The following is a 16,167-nucleotide window of genomic DNA, read 5'->3' on the forward strand; positions in this document are numbered from 1 at the left end:
CAATTGAGAGCAAATAAGTTCACTTAATTCAGAAAAATAAAAATTCAAATTTATTTAATTATTTATATTTGAAGTTAAGTGCTTAAAAGTTCTATAATATTAAAACTTGAATTATATGCTAAATTTGTTCTTAGTTTATTAGCATATCAGATCATCCTATAAGTAATGTCCAAAATATAATACAGAAAGTGCATCATAATTTCTGTCTTTGTAGAAGACTTTAATGACTAAAATATGTAGTACCACGTGTATAAAAATGTGCAGACAAATAAAAGAATCTAACCCAAATCCACTTTTTCTGGTCATTAATCAAATAAACCCTTATGAAGATGAATGTGTCTGAGGAGCACATTAGGCATATAACACTTTATGAATTTTAAAAAAGGCAACAGTACAGCAAAAACTACATGAAACATTCAAGGTGTTTATGATACAGATTTCTCAATAAAAAAAAATGTTGAAGGTGGTTTCAAAAGTTCAGATCAGGTGACTACAGCTTAAGTAATGCGCCATGTTCAGGTCATTCTGTTGAGTTTAATGATGACTTGCTGCTGGCTGCAATTGATGAAAATTGAGCTGTAACAGTTGAAGAACTATCACAGAAGTTTAATTCAACCCATTCAACAGTTCACAGTCATCTGCAACAGTTTAGAAAGGTGTCAAAACTTGAAAAATGGATCCCCCATGATTTGACAGAGGCAAAACTTACAACAAGAGTGAACATTTTCACTTCTCTGCACTCTCATGAATGTAACTCACCTTTTTTTGGACAGGTTAATGACTGGAGATGAAATATGGATAGATTGTAAAAATGTTAAGTGATGCAGACACTGGATCAGTGTACATGAACTGGCTAAAGCACAGCCCAAAATGGACTTCTGCTCTAAGAAAATTTTGTTAAATATTTGATGGAATATTGTTGGTGTGATCCACTTTGAGTCACTGCTTCTCAATGTAACGATTACATCAGACTTCTATTGTCAACAGTCAGAGCACTTAAATGTTGCACTGAAAGAAAAGAGGCCTGCTCTGATCAATCATAAAGGTGTTGTGTTACACCAGGATAACACACAGCTCCATACAGTAAGAATTACTGCAAAGATTGAAGAACTAGACTGGGAAAAACTTCCACATCCTCCTTATTCTCCAGACCTTGCCTCCATCTGATTATCATCTATTCTGAAGTTTGCAGAACTATCTTGATGGAAAAGAGCTTGGACACACAAAGATGTCAAAACTACCCTCTCTACATTATTTTCCTCCAAATGCCGAGAATTTTAGAGAAGTGGCATTCAGAAGCTTGTGAATCATTGGCAGGAAGTAATTAATAATAATGTAACATGCATTATTGATTAAATAACATTAAAAGCATTTGAAATCCTTTCCTTTTTTTCTGAACCTAAAATCAGACATTACTTGATGGATGATCTGATACACTGATTTCAAATCAGTTGTTTTTTTTAAAGTAACTAAAAAAAACGTTTTTTCACACCCCTAGCCAGAGAATTAAGAAGCAAGAGAACTTGCTACATTAATCACAAAATTTAAAAACAACTTCAGGAACAATTAATTTTCAGTGAAAATAATTTTAGTGAAGGTGATGAAAATGTTACCTTATCAACAAAAGGATGATCCATGAAGTCAGGTCCTCCAATACTCAAATTTAAAACATTGATTTTCTTCAAAATGGCATAATTAAATGCATCCAGAAACCAAGATGTGTAGGAAACCTGTCAAATCATGATTTAAAGCTATTTTTACAATCTATAATGTTGGCATTTCAAATTTCAATATATACTACAGTAATAACATGCACATTCTACTATGTCATCATACTTAAAGGTTACATTACTTATCCAGGTAATTTTTCATTCTGTAAATTATATTTTACAGATCTTCTATAAAAAATTACAAGAGGTCTTGAAAGTTTTGTTTACAACAAACAAGTCATTTCTGAACACATTACCTTGCCTTACAAATTCAATAAAAATGCACTTATATGTTTATATATATTAGTTTGTTATAACCAAAATAAACTGAAACAAAAATAAAAAATGCTGCACTAATTGAAAGGAACTCAGGGTACAAGGAAATATAAATTAAAGTGGATTGATTTTTCAGAATTTTGAAGATAACCTTAGAAGGTTGAAACATTGTTCTGTACTTTATTTTAATTAAAGTTTTAATATCAATACCAGCCACCTTGAGATAACATTTTTGCTTCAAGTGGGTTTATCGTCATCACAAATTTCATTAAAGTTTATAATACACTTTATTCTAAACAAAATTCTTATGTTGACTTCCATTTTATTTGTGCTATTCCCAAACCCCATAAATCCCCAATTAAATTTAGATTTATTTCTAATTCAATAAGAACAATTATTAAACAACCAGCATTTTATTAAATAAATTACTTAAAATTACTTTGATAATATTAAAAACATAAGTGTTAATAATAACAAAAATTATTTTTGAACAATAAAAAATAATCAACCCAGTTTAAAATATCTAAGAAATTGTGAATAAATAAACAACATTGAAACATTTGATTTCACCACATTGTACACCATAATTCCATTAAAAGATTTAATCTTTGTTTTAAACTCATTAATAGAACAGTTCTGTTGTCCTTTCAAGTTGAAAGAAAGAAAATTTGGCTCCAAAAGTATTAAAGATATATTAAGTTTCTGTATTTACAATAATTATATATTTAAACAAGTAATATGAGTATCAATTGGAAATAACTATTCCACTTGTATAGCAAATTTATATCTTTACTATTATGAGAATAGATTTATTGAAAATTACAAAAATCCAGATATTTCTACCTTAATTTATGGATATATAGATGATTTAATTAATATAAATCATCCTGAAATAAATAATGTTATTAACACTATTTATCCAGTAGAATTAGAAATTGATAATACTTCAATATCTAATACACAAGCACATTATTTAGATTTAGAAATTGAGATAATTGATAAGGATATCAATGTAAATATTTTAAAAAAAGAAAATATTTTGCCTTTCCAATTCATAGTTTACCCTCTTTAAGTAGTAATGCACCATACCCTTCTGTTATAAATATTATAACTCTGCAATTGTTCAGATATTGTAAACTTTGTAATAAATTACAGTATTTTATCAATAATGTTGAAATACTGATACAAAAATGAAGTTAATGAATTTAATATATAAACTTTAAATAAAATTATTAAACTATTCTGTAACAAATATAAGAATGTATTAAATAAATATGAAGAAATGAAAATTAAAGAAATTTTACTGAAAATTTCTAATAACTATTTTTAGTTGTAAATAAAGTAATTTAATAGCTTGGTACTACTTCATATGGATGTACACCTTACTGCATATAAAGGTTTGTTTGAAGCATGATAGTTACAGTAGACTTAATGGGTGGTGGCTGGGAGTTATACTAGTTAATTACATAACTGGATGGGACCTTTCATGTTAGTATAATTTGTTTACTGGGCTACCAATTTGTGCCTTTCTACCATAATGGAGGCTGAAATGCTAACTTCAAGAGGTATGCTTATTTAACTTACTTACCCACAAATGGTAGTACCTTATTTTTATTTTTCAATTAATTTTTTTCTTCTTTACTTTAGAAATCAGTCACCTTCCCACAACTGTTTGCAAGCAGTGAAGGGTGATATAGTTGTGGGTTTGAGCATCAAGAGCTCGCTCTACTAATCTCTATTTCTATATTATTTTAATTTTACTTTACTTTATTTCTTTATGCGAGACTGGTGAATGGAGGTTAAGACTGACAGATAGTGTATCCCCACCACAATGTGGGTCTTACTTCCACAGTCACCTCCAAAATCTAGGGTACATTTTATATTCTACATTACAGCTTATACTCTGGAATCCTTTCAATATGTGCAGCTTTTTTTAATATTATTTTTGTTTCAGCTTGTTTTTGGTTATAACAAACAAACAGAATTAGAGTTTTGGATTTGCTGTTTATGTGATCCTTCCTTTTGATTTGATTTTGATTTACCTAACCCTGTCAGTGTTAATATTCTCTAAAAATATTTTTATATATATACACACCTTTTGTCTTCTTTATTTCCTTTACTGGTTTTGATGCTTCAAAGGCCATTCCTCAGAATTTAATTTTAAAGATATATTGTATAACTTACCAGATATTCATTAAAGTAGAGGATAGTTTCAATAAGTATTGTTGTTTGTTTGTTTTTTAATACAAAGTTCTGCTAAAATGAAGCAATAAGGTTAGAAGAATTATTGTAAGTTGTACCTTGAAATAAAAACAGTATTTGAAAACTGGAATTACATCCTCATAATAGCAAAACCTTGTAAAAGATATTAATTGATACTATCTTCTACTTAAAGTTTTAAGATTCTACTTGAATTTTTACTTGAGATAATAAGAGATTATTATCTGTCAAAAAGAAAACACTTTAATAAGAACTGATAAAGAAAAGATTTATAATAAATTATGAGTAGTTATGAAATTATTTTCTAGAATTATATTTCTCCTATTTACTTACTTGATTGTTTGTAAAGACCCTGTATATGTGTAGCTCTGCATCTGGGGCAAATCCTAAACATTCTTTATTGCTAGTAATCACTCCTGCCACAAAGGTGCCATGGCCAAGCCCTAAACAACAGAAACTTCTAGTAAAACATATTTTACTTTTTACATTCCTGAAATGTTGGAATAACTTCAAAAATTCATTAGCACAGCAAACCTGGAAACTGAAAGACATCCGTATTTAATTAAACCATGTCTTATTGAGTGTCTATATATTACATAATTATTTATTCTATATAAATTTACTATACACATACACAAAGGACCCAGTTTGGAAAATCCCATATTAAATATAAGCATATACAAAATTTAATGTTTGAAGTATACCACACATTACAATTTTTAGTATTTTTGTCCTCTGCATTACATGTTACAGTAAATGATGTCTTGTGGAAAATTACATTTTGTTGCTTTTTTTTCCTCACTAGAAAGGAAATTAATCTACCAAACTACAACATGTATTGTATTCGTAAACTTGGTAAACCAATTATGAATAAGGCAAATACAAAGACATAAGCTTCTCACACATGCAAGGTTACAAATACATTATAGCATTTACAAAGACTGGAAACGTAAGATGCTAACTTTTTAAAGTTAACATTCTGGGCAACTCTGTAAACACAGTCATATACATGGATTGATTTAGTTGGATTTTACACAAAGTTATACGAAGCTATCTGTGCTACCAATCTTAATGTTAAAATGACAAACTGTGGGGAAGGCAGATGCAGCTAAGAGTACTTACTATAAACTCTTGTCAAAGCACAACCACAAAGGGCAAAACATAACTTTTGTATTTTAGTTCATGTCAGCTCCAAAGTCTAATACACTAACCATTGGACTGAACTCAGCTCATCATACATGTATATAAGATTTAACAACACGGAATTAATACAAAGATCTGCAAATTATAATTCTAATACAAAGAAATTACCCTGTTGTAACATTTTTAAGGTCTAAGCTCAGTGGTCTGTGAAAAACAACAGTTAAACAATGAGTTCTAATTATTTTATAATGAGTGTGAGTGTTGACCTTAAAACATTTATGCATGCATTAAACCTGATCCAAACGTGTCCAAGTTCTGTCATGCAGTGATAAATCATACATCTAAATATCTGTATCTTTAAATATTAACAGAAAGCCAGAATCCACTAAAACTGCTTTGAAAGTATAATGTGTTATGTTGCATCTTGAACCAGTATAACACAAACTGCAAAGGCACCAATGAAGAAAGTACAAATCAACTTTTATAAACAATTAGTAACATGACTTTTATGTGAAAGAGCCACTAATTACTAGAACTTTGGAGAGCATGCACTAAGCACATAAAAATCCAAAAACCTCACTGATTACTTTTTGCTACCGTAAAAATGGAGTCCACAATCTCTCTCAAATAAAATTTCGTAGCTTTAAGAAGAAAATTCCATATTTTTCAGAACTGCACACAACAAACTGACACTTCAAATTTTCCTTATAATTCTACTAACCAAGGCCATTTATATTTCTAATCTGGTAACAAAAAATTATTAAAACTTTAAAATACAAATATTTCAACAAGTAATTCACAGTGGACGAAATGTTGCATATTAATTTATAAAAGAATACCTGAGATGAACTATCACCAAATATACTAAATTAAATACGTGCTACAAGATAAAGTGGTAGAGAATGACTGACCAATATCATACTGAATACTTCAATCACTGACTCACGTATGTAACACAATTAACTTGAACCTGCAAATTCCAAGATAAAAGTGAAGGAAGACAATTTCCCCTAACTCATCAATGTTCATGGTCCCTCTGATAAAGTTGAAATAAATAAAATCAGGCAGTTAGAAATTATTATCTTGATTACATTTACTGAAAACAACATTGGACTAAAAAGCCTCGTTAAAGGGTAGCAGTTACTTAACATTATTACCATCATCCAGTGTTCTTTCATTAGTCCAGTTTGTTCTTTCTTTGATCTTTTTAAAGTGTGGGTGGCTCTTGGACAAACCAGTATCAAATACTGCCACCTTCACACCAGTGCCTACAAAATAAACATGGCTACTGTATGATAACATACATGATAGCATATATATACACACACACACACACATCACACCTAGATAGTCATACCTTACTATTTCTATATAGATGTTGGACAGCTCAATCAAATCTTTCAGTAAATACCACCATTTAGGGTTTAAAACCTATAATATTGTGGTGCTCAAATTTCCAAGGCCTGCAGTGGCTTCAGGTGAAACACAGAATTACAAAGAAATGTACACATGCACATACCAGACGTATATGAACTACAATATTATGGTTTATTTTCCTTACTACTTGTCAACTGTGTAGATTTTAAAATTAGTTCTTCAATACATGAATTTCTTCAGATTTCATGTTATATTAACAAATACAACAGGCAAGAATAAAGTAATTTATTTCATGTTTTCAGACCTACAAAATAACAACTTTTTTAACATTTATATACATTTAGAATAAATCTATTATAATTATATTTAGATTCACTTCTACAGTATTTAAATACTTTTTTAAAATGTGTATAAAAACTAAATCTGATATCTAATTTTGGTTGATTTCTAAGTTCTGAAGCTATTAAACTATGATTGCTTTCCTTATTTATAGTTTTCTTTAAAAAAATTTGGAAAAGGTTTACATTGGTTATGTTGAGATTTCAAATCCATTGATCAAGACCAAACATTTCTTAACTTTAATTATGTAATAATTCATTTACTTTTCATCAAATGACACAAATAAACATTTTAAGCTTAAAATAAAAAGGTACTGTACTATTATTCTATCTTGGACTCTTAAGTACTGTTGCAATAGCTCAATAAATTGATAACTTATTCCTTTTTTTCCAAAAAGTACAGAAAGAATTTATAAACAAAATGCAATTACTAAAAATAGTAATAACTAGAAACTAATTATGATACATTGATTATTTACATGAGTAATGACCCTAATTGATTAAACTGAACAACCTTCAATTAATCAAAAATAATGAGAAATCACATTGAGAATATTTTGATTATTTGGATACACAGAATAATAATCAAAAATATTAATTTCAATTAGTTGATTTTTCTTGAAATTAATTGATTTAATCATAATTCTTATTATTTTACTTGACACAAACCAATATAATTATGCTCAAATGTAAATATATCAGTTAAATAAGTTAACCATACAGCTCTACTTACCAGTAATTTTCATGCTCCACAACACATCAGCTTGTAATGTACTGGTAATTTGCCGAGGTACAGATCTAAGCAATCGGCGTCTTGTGTGATGGCCAGCTGCTAAGTTGCTTCCCTACAAAATCATTATCATTCCTTACTAACCTTAAATATAAAACCAAGTAAACAGGCCCATGCATTTCAAATGAACATAAAAACTTCAAGTTTATTTGAACTACATTCAATTAATGAATAACTGAATAATAATTATTAAAAACATTCTTATACACTTTTTCAAATAGTTCATTCTTAAAAAAACATATTTTCAAAAATATACCATACTTTTCTGTGGAATCTATATGCATTTTGAAGTCTCAACAGTATGGCTAAATAAACCTATTTTACTAATTTTTGATAAATAATGTGAAGCATATTTTTATGCACACCACAGCCCTTTCTAAAGATATCCTGAATTTATGTTCATTTTACACTTTTTCCTTTTAACATAATCAGCTGAAAACTCAGTGCAAATCATAGTCATTGCAAGATTTAAATAAATTCTTCATGTACATCATCACATACAAGCATCTTTCAAAGTAAACATAATTTTGGTAAACATCTAACAGCTTTCATAATACCCAATATTTTGCTTAACAACAAGAAAACAATTGATATAAATCCAAAACTCACATACAGATATCACTTTAGCCTGTTATTTATTAATTAGGTAAGCATTATCCATTAAAAATTTTCTTATTAGTATGCATACTACATACTAAACATAAGGAAAAATATATTTCTATTTACTAACATCAGAAAAATTACTGAAATTTAGTTGGTTTTAACATGTGTTTGATTATGAAAAGAAAATGTTTTTATGTTAAAAAACAAAACCACAACAATTACAGAGTAACTGCAGTTTTAGCTAGGTACTAGCTGCAATCAGCACAGGTAACCAGATAACTTGAATGTTTCTAAATGGGGAAACATACGATTTTGGTAGTCTATAAGGTGTAATATTTATTTTTATAACCATCATTATACTTATTTGTTAAGAGCATTTTGGGCTAGTTATTCCCACTCAAGATCTTCTATTTGAATTTGATTAAAACATCTAAATAGAAAGTTAAACTATTGGAAAGAGCAAAAAAAACTTCCATGTACACGAATTACAACAGGTTGTAGAATATATTCCAATTTTTTTCTTTTTGTTATTCACTACAAAAGTGTGCTTGAAATATAATAAAGTAAACTTGAAATATACAAAAGCTTTGCATGATCTTACCAATAAAGTTGTGTTTTTAAAATACCAAATATGAAATGTGACAGCTTAAGAGAGATTTTGAAACTAACTGGCTTTTCTATATATTTGCAAACATAAAAACAAAAAACAATAAAACAAACAATAAGATTATATCAATCTTACTGAAGGGACAGATGACTGATGATATAGTGGTTTGAAAGTGTTACTACAATTGGAAAACTATGGTTGACTTTTGAAGGCAAATATAGGGAAAATAATATTTCTAACAGTACCTTATTTAATGCAAAAACTACTATAGTTACAGAAATATGTATACTGTTAGGTAAATAGGTAGAAAAATATTTTTCAATCTCTCGGAATAAAACAGAAGCATGTTTCTGAAAGATGGATGTGTTAATCTCCAGACATGATTAGGTCTGCTCCCAGATTGTATCCCATGTACTATTTTTACCTTAATCTTGAAGTGTAAAAGTTAAAATTATTTAAAATTAACAGGACCTATATAAAATTAACAGACAAAATAAAAGATTCTATCCTATATTTAAATATTTCTATTCATACTTTTACAAGTATAGTTTTGTATCTTTCTGAAATACAAATCTACTTAAACAGTAAGTATACACAGGATTAGAAAAATGCAAAACTATATATGTGGTAATAACTTCTTAAAAATTTAACAAATATGCAAAAAATTCACAATGCTTAATATTAGATAAACTATTATTTTACAACACTTGTTAAAACTGTTGACAACAAGACTCACTGTTAAAACCTATCTTTCTGAAAAATAAAAAAGAATTATATATAAATTACATGTATAAAGAATTACCAAAAAAAACAAACATCTTACTGAAAGATAACCAAAAGTTTATTTGTTTAATTAAAATTAAAACACAATGTGGCAAATTACATAAAGATTTACCAAAGATAGACTACTTCTTCTTTCAAAGGGTCGAGACGAATGCCAACTGTGGAGATACCTACAGTCAGGTGAACTAGTGGAATCACAGGGTGGTGAAGAAGGCTCATCCTTCCAGGCATTTCTGTCATTTACTAAAGAAAAGAAATATTATGTAAATTGTACAATAAAACTATACAAATATATATGTATTTAACTTATTTGTTAAATTTAATTTCAAATATTTTGTTCTTTTTGGCACCCAAGATGGCTTTCTTTAACCCCTTAACTGGGAGAGATGAGTTAACTCATCCTGATGTCATTTGACCTTTTCTGAAATGTGGAAGTTGTTTTATCTCATATGAACAATTATTTTTTGTTCATAACTATCCTATGTTGTTTACCAGATGTTTTGATTATATGGCTATGTATTGATGGTTTAATTTAGCAGTTTTTTACCACTGAAATAATGGCATCAAACAGATGTCATAAGTGCACAGCTACATCAAGTTTGACTGAAACTTTAGCTAGTGATAATTCATTGTTCTCATCAGATTCTGAAATTGATGCCAAGTATGAGTTTGGCATTGACAGTTTAGAAAGTGAAAATAAACGCACTACTAGCTTGTACAGCAGTTCTGATACAGCAACTGAAATCAACCTCATTGAGGCAGCATCAGCTGTATGGACCATGAAGCAGAAATCTTTTTCCATCTACTGGTACAGCTGGTATAACAAATCAGTTCGATGATGATGCAGAAAAGACAAACTATTTGAAGCTGTATATTATTGATGAGTTGGTTGAAATCACTGTACAAAAAACAAATCAGTATGTAGAACAGAACAAAGCCAGACACATGATAAAGCTGTGATCCCAAGTTTTTGCTTGGGAGTCTACACATGCTGATGACATACACGTATTCTTTGCCCTTCTGTATCTTCAAGGCATTATTCACAAGCCTGAAACTGCACAGTATTTTAGTTACTAGCTACTGCTTCAGACACCATTTTTCTATGAAACTATGACTGAAACAAGATTCATGCTTCTACAGAAATGTTTGCATTTTGCAAACAATGAGTTTTATAAATTGGAGTAAGTGAGGCATTGATAAAACTTTTCAAGTTGAAACCGAAGATGGACATACAAGATATGCAAAGAACTGTACATAACTGAGAGAGACACTGGTATCAATGAGTCTCATGCTCTGGAAAAGCAAACTTTCATTCAAACAACACATACCAATTAAGAGGTCTTGCTTTGACATCAAGTCACATGAGCTCTCTGAAGTCAGCAATGGCTACATATGGGACTTCATTGTTTACACCAGAAATGATACTAATTTTGAGGCAAGAGTTTCTGATATGCCTCACACTTATCGCATCATAATGTCACTGATACAACCACTATTAGGCAAGGGTTATTGTGTTCACATGGACAATTTTTATAGCAGTCCTACACTTTTTGATTAACAAATTGCTGCAAATACTGATGCCATTGGAACTGTGTGAATTAACAGAAAATTCTTGCTGCAGCAACTGAAGACTACTAAACTCAAAAAGAATGAAAAATAAACATATTATCATGTAAAAATCATGGCTGTTAAAGTGAAAGGATAAAAAGGATGTATGCATGTTCAATACAGTGCATGGTGATGAACTTGTTAAAATGCAGAATAACTGTAAGAAAAAGCTGAAGCCCACCATTGCCATTGAATACAACAAAAACATTTGTGTCGTAGATCTTAGCAGTCAATGCTGTAATAGTGTTCACAAAATATATACCTGCATGGTACTAATCAAAATAACAACAAAGTATTTCAAGAATACTAAATACTAAATTTGACAGTATTTGGTTAAAATAATTCTCCATTGAGCAAGAGTGTAACCCTGTGTTAGTCTTCTGTAAAACTTGTCCATAGTCTTTTGGGTCCAAGATGATCATATTGTAAAAAATTAACTTAAAAAAAAATTGGGAGTAAAAAGGTCTTTGTGCTATCTTCATCTTTCCTATGAGCACTTATTTGAGTTTGGCAATGATTCTCAAAAATCTGTTCTGTTCTGAGAACAAATGAGGAATCCCTCTCACAACCTGCAGTGCTGATTACAAAGGAAGACTTCATTACTTCATATTTAAAGTTACCTAGCTCATCTTCATTTTTCCAGTAGTATACCAACACTTGTCTGTTGACTTACCAAGATCTACACCAATCAACAGATTAAATTGATAGGTGAGAAACTGCTGGCCCGAGGAGAATCCCTTCCAATGAATAGCTTGAATTTTCCAACAAATACTTTACTGATTCAAAAAAAACCTTTTTCTTACAAATATGTCTGTTACTTCTGCATGTTTCAAAGTTATGCCCTGATGTGGGAACTTAGCATTCATATATTCCAATACAGTTTCATATTAATGTCTTATATCTTCATACAAAGAGATTGGCTTCCTTTGTCAACTTTGCAAGGAAAGGCTCAACTTTATAAACAATTACCAAGCTCTCATTATCTGACTAAAGTTTTCTGTTTTTGAAATTTAAATTCAAAATATTTGAACAATTTGAATTTGAATGTGGTGTTGGAAACCTGCTTAATAAATCCTAGAATAAAGCAATTAAAAAGAGTGGGTCCTCAGACTGTAATTTGAAATTGCACTTGTCAAACATTTGAATACAATGGTTAAGAACTAATGCATATATGACACATTTCCTTGATGTAAGTCATTTGTAAAGTTATTCCTCTTAGAAAAGTGTTTTCTGGTACTTTGGTGTAAGGTGTGTCTTGTACCTTCTCATTTGCTTTTGCAATTTTGTCTGATACTTTTTAGAGAAACTATCCATAAAAGATCTAAATCTCAGCTCAAGAAACACATAAACAAAATGCCTCTGCTTGGAAGTGTTTCGATTAACACCACCTTCCAAATTGAAAATACACTTCCAATAATACTTACCTCCAATGAAACTTACAGCTATTTCTTTACCACCAGGGTTTTTTCCTTTGCCCATCTAAGGATTAGTTTGATTTTTTGTCACTTGCTTAGTGCTAACTGTCTTGTGATACACTCCACCATCTATCCTGGTACTGTGTATAAGCACCTCATTCCTGTTCATTTTATCACTTTTCTTTGAGACTGATACCATCACAGTCTCTAATACCAGCTCGTAGTGTGGAGAAAGGATGAAAGAGGGTCAGAGGAGGTAAGTATTATTGAAAATACAATTTCAATTTAGGAAAATGTTAACTTCCAAAACATACATATTTCCACTGTCACTCATGGCTAAATCTCACATTGAGAAAGTGAAGGGGCTGGTGAGGGCATTATCCACACAGAAAGCACCTGCACAGATCATGGATATATCAAGATAAAAGTGGTACCCGAGTGGGGGAAACAACACTACTAGCAGAACAAGTATGCTATTCACCCTGAACTTAGTTTCTGTATCAAAGTTGGAGTTGCACATGAGTGATCATCACTATAGTCCAGCTCCAAGACAGTTGAGGTTCCACTACTTAGGGTTGGAATTAAGAGGTCTTTGTTCCTATATCCCATGTTGGTGGCTAGAGCAACTGGTGAGCAAGGTTATATATAGCATATACACTTTTGATTGGATCCGAACCATCAGAGTCATAACAAGAAAGTAAGCAATGCTAAAACAGACAAATCTTCTCCTCCACCTAGAGATGTCTGAAAGGCAACACCTTAGGCTTGGAATGATGGAACTATGTATGCCTTACTCAACTAAAGGCACAGAAGTCAAATGGTTTGGAATTATAAATATTCATTCTCACTCCCAACCAAGTGTCCATTTATTATGGGGAGAACGTGAAACTACCGTACTTAACCAAGGACCGAGGATAGGACATTCAGAGTTAAGAGAAGATAATGAATCGCCTTCCATGAACAATATTTTGAATTGATATTTATGAAAAAGAAGGGACATGCACACCCAAACTGAATAGTTGAGCATCAAATTTGAGCCAGTATTACAAGTAAACTCCCTCATAGGTTGGTGTCACTCATTCCAACAACCGGGAAAAAAACATCCAGAGTCACTGGTAGGAGGGCCCTAGCTTTACCCTCTTAACAAAGCATGGAGGAATTCACTCTGACATTCTGGAGGGAAATAAAACCTCTGTCCAGCACCCTAGTGACTGGAAACTAAGGGATGATTATAGTCAAAGAGACAATCAACTCGAAAGGAAATAAGTGATCACTCTGCCCATGTCTTGATGGCTAAGAAGGTGGAGGAAGAAGAAGTGTTAGATACCTGGCAAAAACTTTCACCTAGAGTATCGGCGATGCTCCGGGTGTCAGCTATTTCCTGGCCATCAGAAAGCAAGATCAAAAGGTGAACAGAATTATATCGCCCACACCTTTCGAATCTTGTCCTACACGACTTTGGAACTGGTGTTAGAAGACATGCTGGTTGTGAACTTAATTCCAGATTCCTTCTGGCTTTGACATGTTACCCATCAAGCATGTGCACGAGCCTGCTGGAAAGTGATGTGGTTCAAGAGTGTGGGATATCTACGGAAGGTATCCCAGGCCCGTTTTTTAGCCTTCCTTGCCACGTGGCAGGCAGGATTCCACCACACACAAGGATATCATGGAAAACATGTCAAGGTGTTAGGAATACATTCAGCAGCTGCTTGTATATGCAGTATATAAAGTAATACTGCATGGCCACACAGCCATCTACTGATGGCAGAATCAAGTTCTGCAAGAGCAGTGAAAGAGGGTGAGTGTGCTTGATCCAGCTTCCACCAAAGTACACGGGTCAGGTGGCATCGACCACGATCAGTCTCTCTCAAAATTATTGGAAAATGATCACTTCCTGATGGATTATTGTCAACCCTCTACGAAAAGAGGGAGAATAGTGAAATAGAGCAAACTGAGAGATCAACAGCAGTAAAGGACTGACTAGGTGCATGAAAATAAGTATAAGAACTGCTATTGAAAAGAGAAAGGTTGTGATCAGAAAGCATATGCTCTACAGAGAAACCCCTCCCATCAATGTCAGCACTTACCCAGAGGGGATGATGTCCACTAAAGTTCCCCAAGATTAAAAAGGGAGATGGCAATTGTACAATGAGAGCATCAAGGTCTAATTGTTCATAAGTTTCTCCAGGCAAAAGAGAGCAAACAGTGATGGTATGACCCATGGAAACACGGATGGCTACAGCCTCCAAAGATGCATCGAGTGGCAAAGACAGTGTGGGCACATGCTGATCAACCAACAGTGCCACCCCTCCATAACACAGCCTGTAATTTCTCTACAATGAAAACTGCTATAAGGTGACTGTATTGGCAGATTACAGAAATGTTTCCTGCAAGGAAAGACATACAGGATGGTAGGAAGCAATCAGTATTTTGATGTCATCCAGATTAGAACGTAAACCTCAATAGTTCCATTGTATCAAGGTGGCCATTTTTATTAATATGTGGGTGAATTGGGTGGAGAGCCCTTCTGTTTACGACCATGTCTTTTTCTTCACTGCTTTATTCCAAGGAGGTCTATCAATCTCCATGGGTCCTGCCCAGGATCGACTGAGCTGGTCTTTGCTGTTGGAAGAAGATTCCAGTGACTGAAGGGGTGAACAAATGATCATTTTGCATCTTGGGGTGGGAGAAGAAGATGTATCCCAGGAAATTCCTGTACCCGAATCCAAAGGAAATGGATCCTGGGATTTGTTGGAAAGTATGTAAGGGACTGAGATGGGTGTTGAAGTTGATTCATCAATTTTTTTAACTATGGAGGTCAAAAGTCTTTTCATTTGTTTTGAGAACAATTCTTTTGGAGGCACAGAGGCAAACATCTGTTTGCACTCCCACTGTAATATTGGAACAAAGTGCAGCAGCATACGTTTGAGATGAAGTGATGGACAGAAACTTTTCCACCTCAGGATAAGTAATGTTATGAATCCTTTTCAAATGCTGCACCTCTTTTTCTTCCAACCATTTAGAGCAAGAACAAAATTAGGACAGATGAGAGTCATTGCCATTGACACAATGAGGGTCCATTTCACACTCATAGGCATCATGGTCCTTGCCACCACAACGAGCACATATCAAGGAACCACAACATGTTTGTCTTTGAGTGACCAACCTACTAACACTAGAAACATTGGGGAGGGTTTGAAATGTACAGCCATATCCTGCAATTAAGATAACCTGCCTTGATGATGACAGGTGGATGTGGTGATGTAAATGTCAGAATGAGGATATTAGTTCAGTCATC

At 32.1% G+C, this 16,167-nt stretch overlaps 1 protein-coding gene across 1 annotated transcript in view; it reads right to left on the reverse strand.

The window, feature by feature from the left end:
• Window positions 1-16,167, reverse strand: part of LOC143236790 (membrane-bound transcription factor site-1 protease-like) — a 68,752-nt gene that overhangs the window by 35,632 nt on the left and 16,953 nt on the right. Inside the window, exons 5-9 of the mRNA XM_076475350.1 lie at window positions 9,959-10,089; window positions 7,797-7,908; window positions 6,506-6,616; window positions 4,539-4,648; window positions 1,614-1,730 (exon numbers count right to left, since the gene is read on the reverse strand). Coding sequence (XP_076331465.1) covers window positions 1,614-1,730; window positions 4,539-4,648; window positions 6,506-6,616; window positions 7,797-7,908; window positions 9,959-10,089 — 581 coding nt within the window. The remainder of the gene's footprint in view (window positions 1-1,613; window positions 1,731-4,538; window positions 4,649-6,505; window positions 6,617-7,796; window positions 7,909-9,958; window positions 10,090-16,167) is intronic.

The sequence above is a fragment of the Tachypleus tridentatus genome, chromosome 13 (assembly GCF_004210375.1).
Source record: "Tachypleus tridentatus isolate NWPU-2018 chromosome 13, ASM421037v1, whole genome shotgun sequence".
NCBI classification, from domain to species: domain Eukaryota; kingdom Metazoa; phylum Arthropoda; class Merostomata; order Xiphosura; family Limulidae; genus Tachypleus; species Tachypleus tridentatus.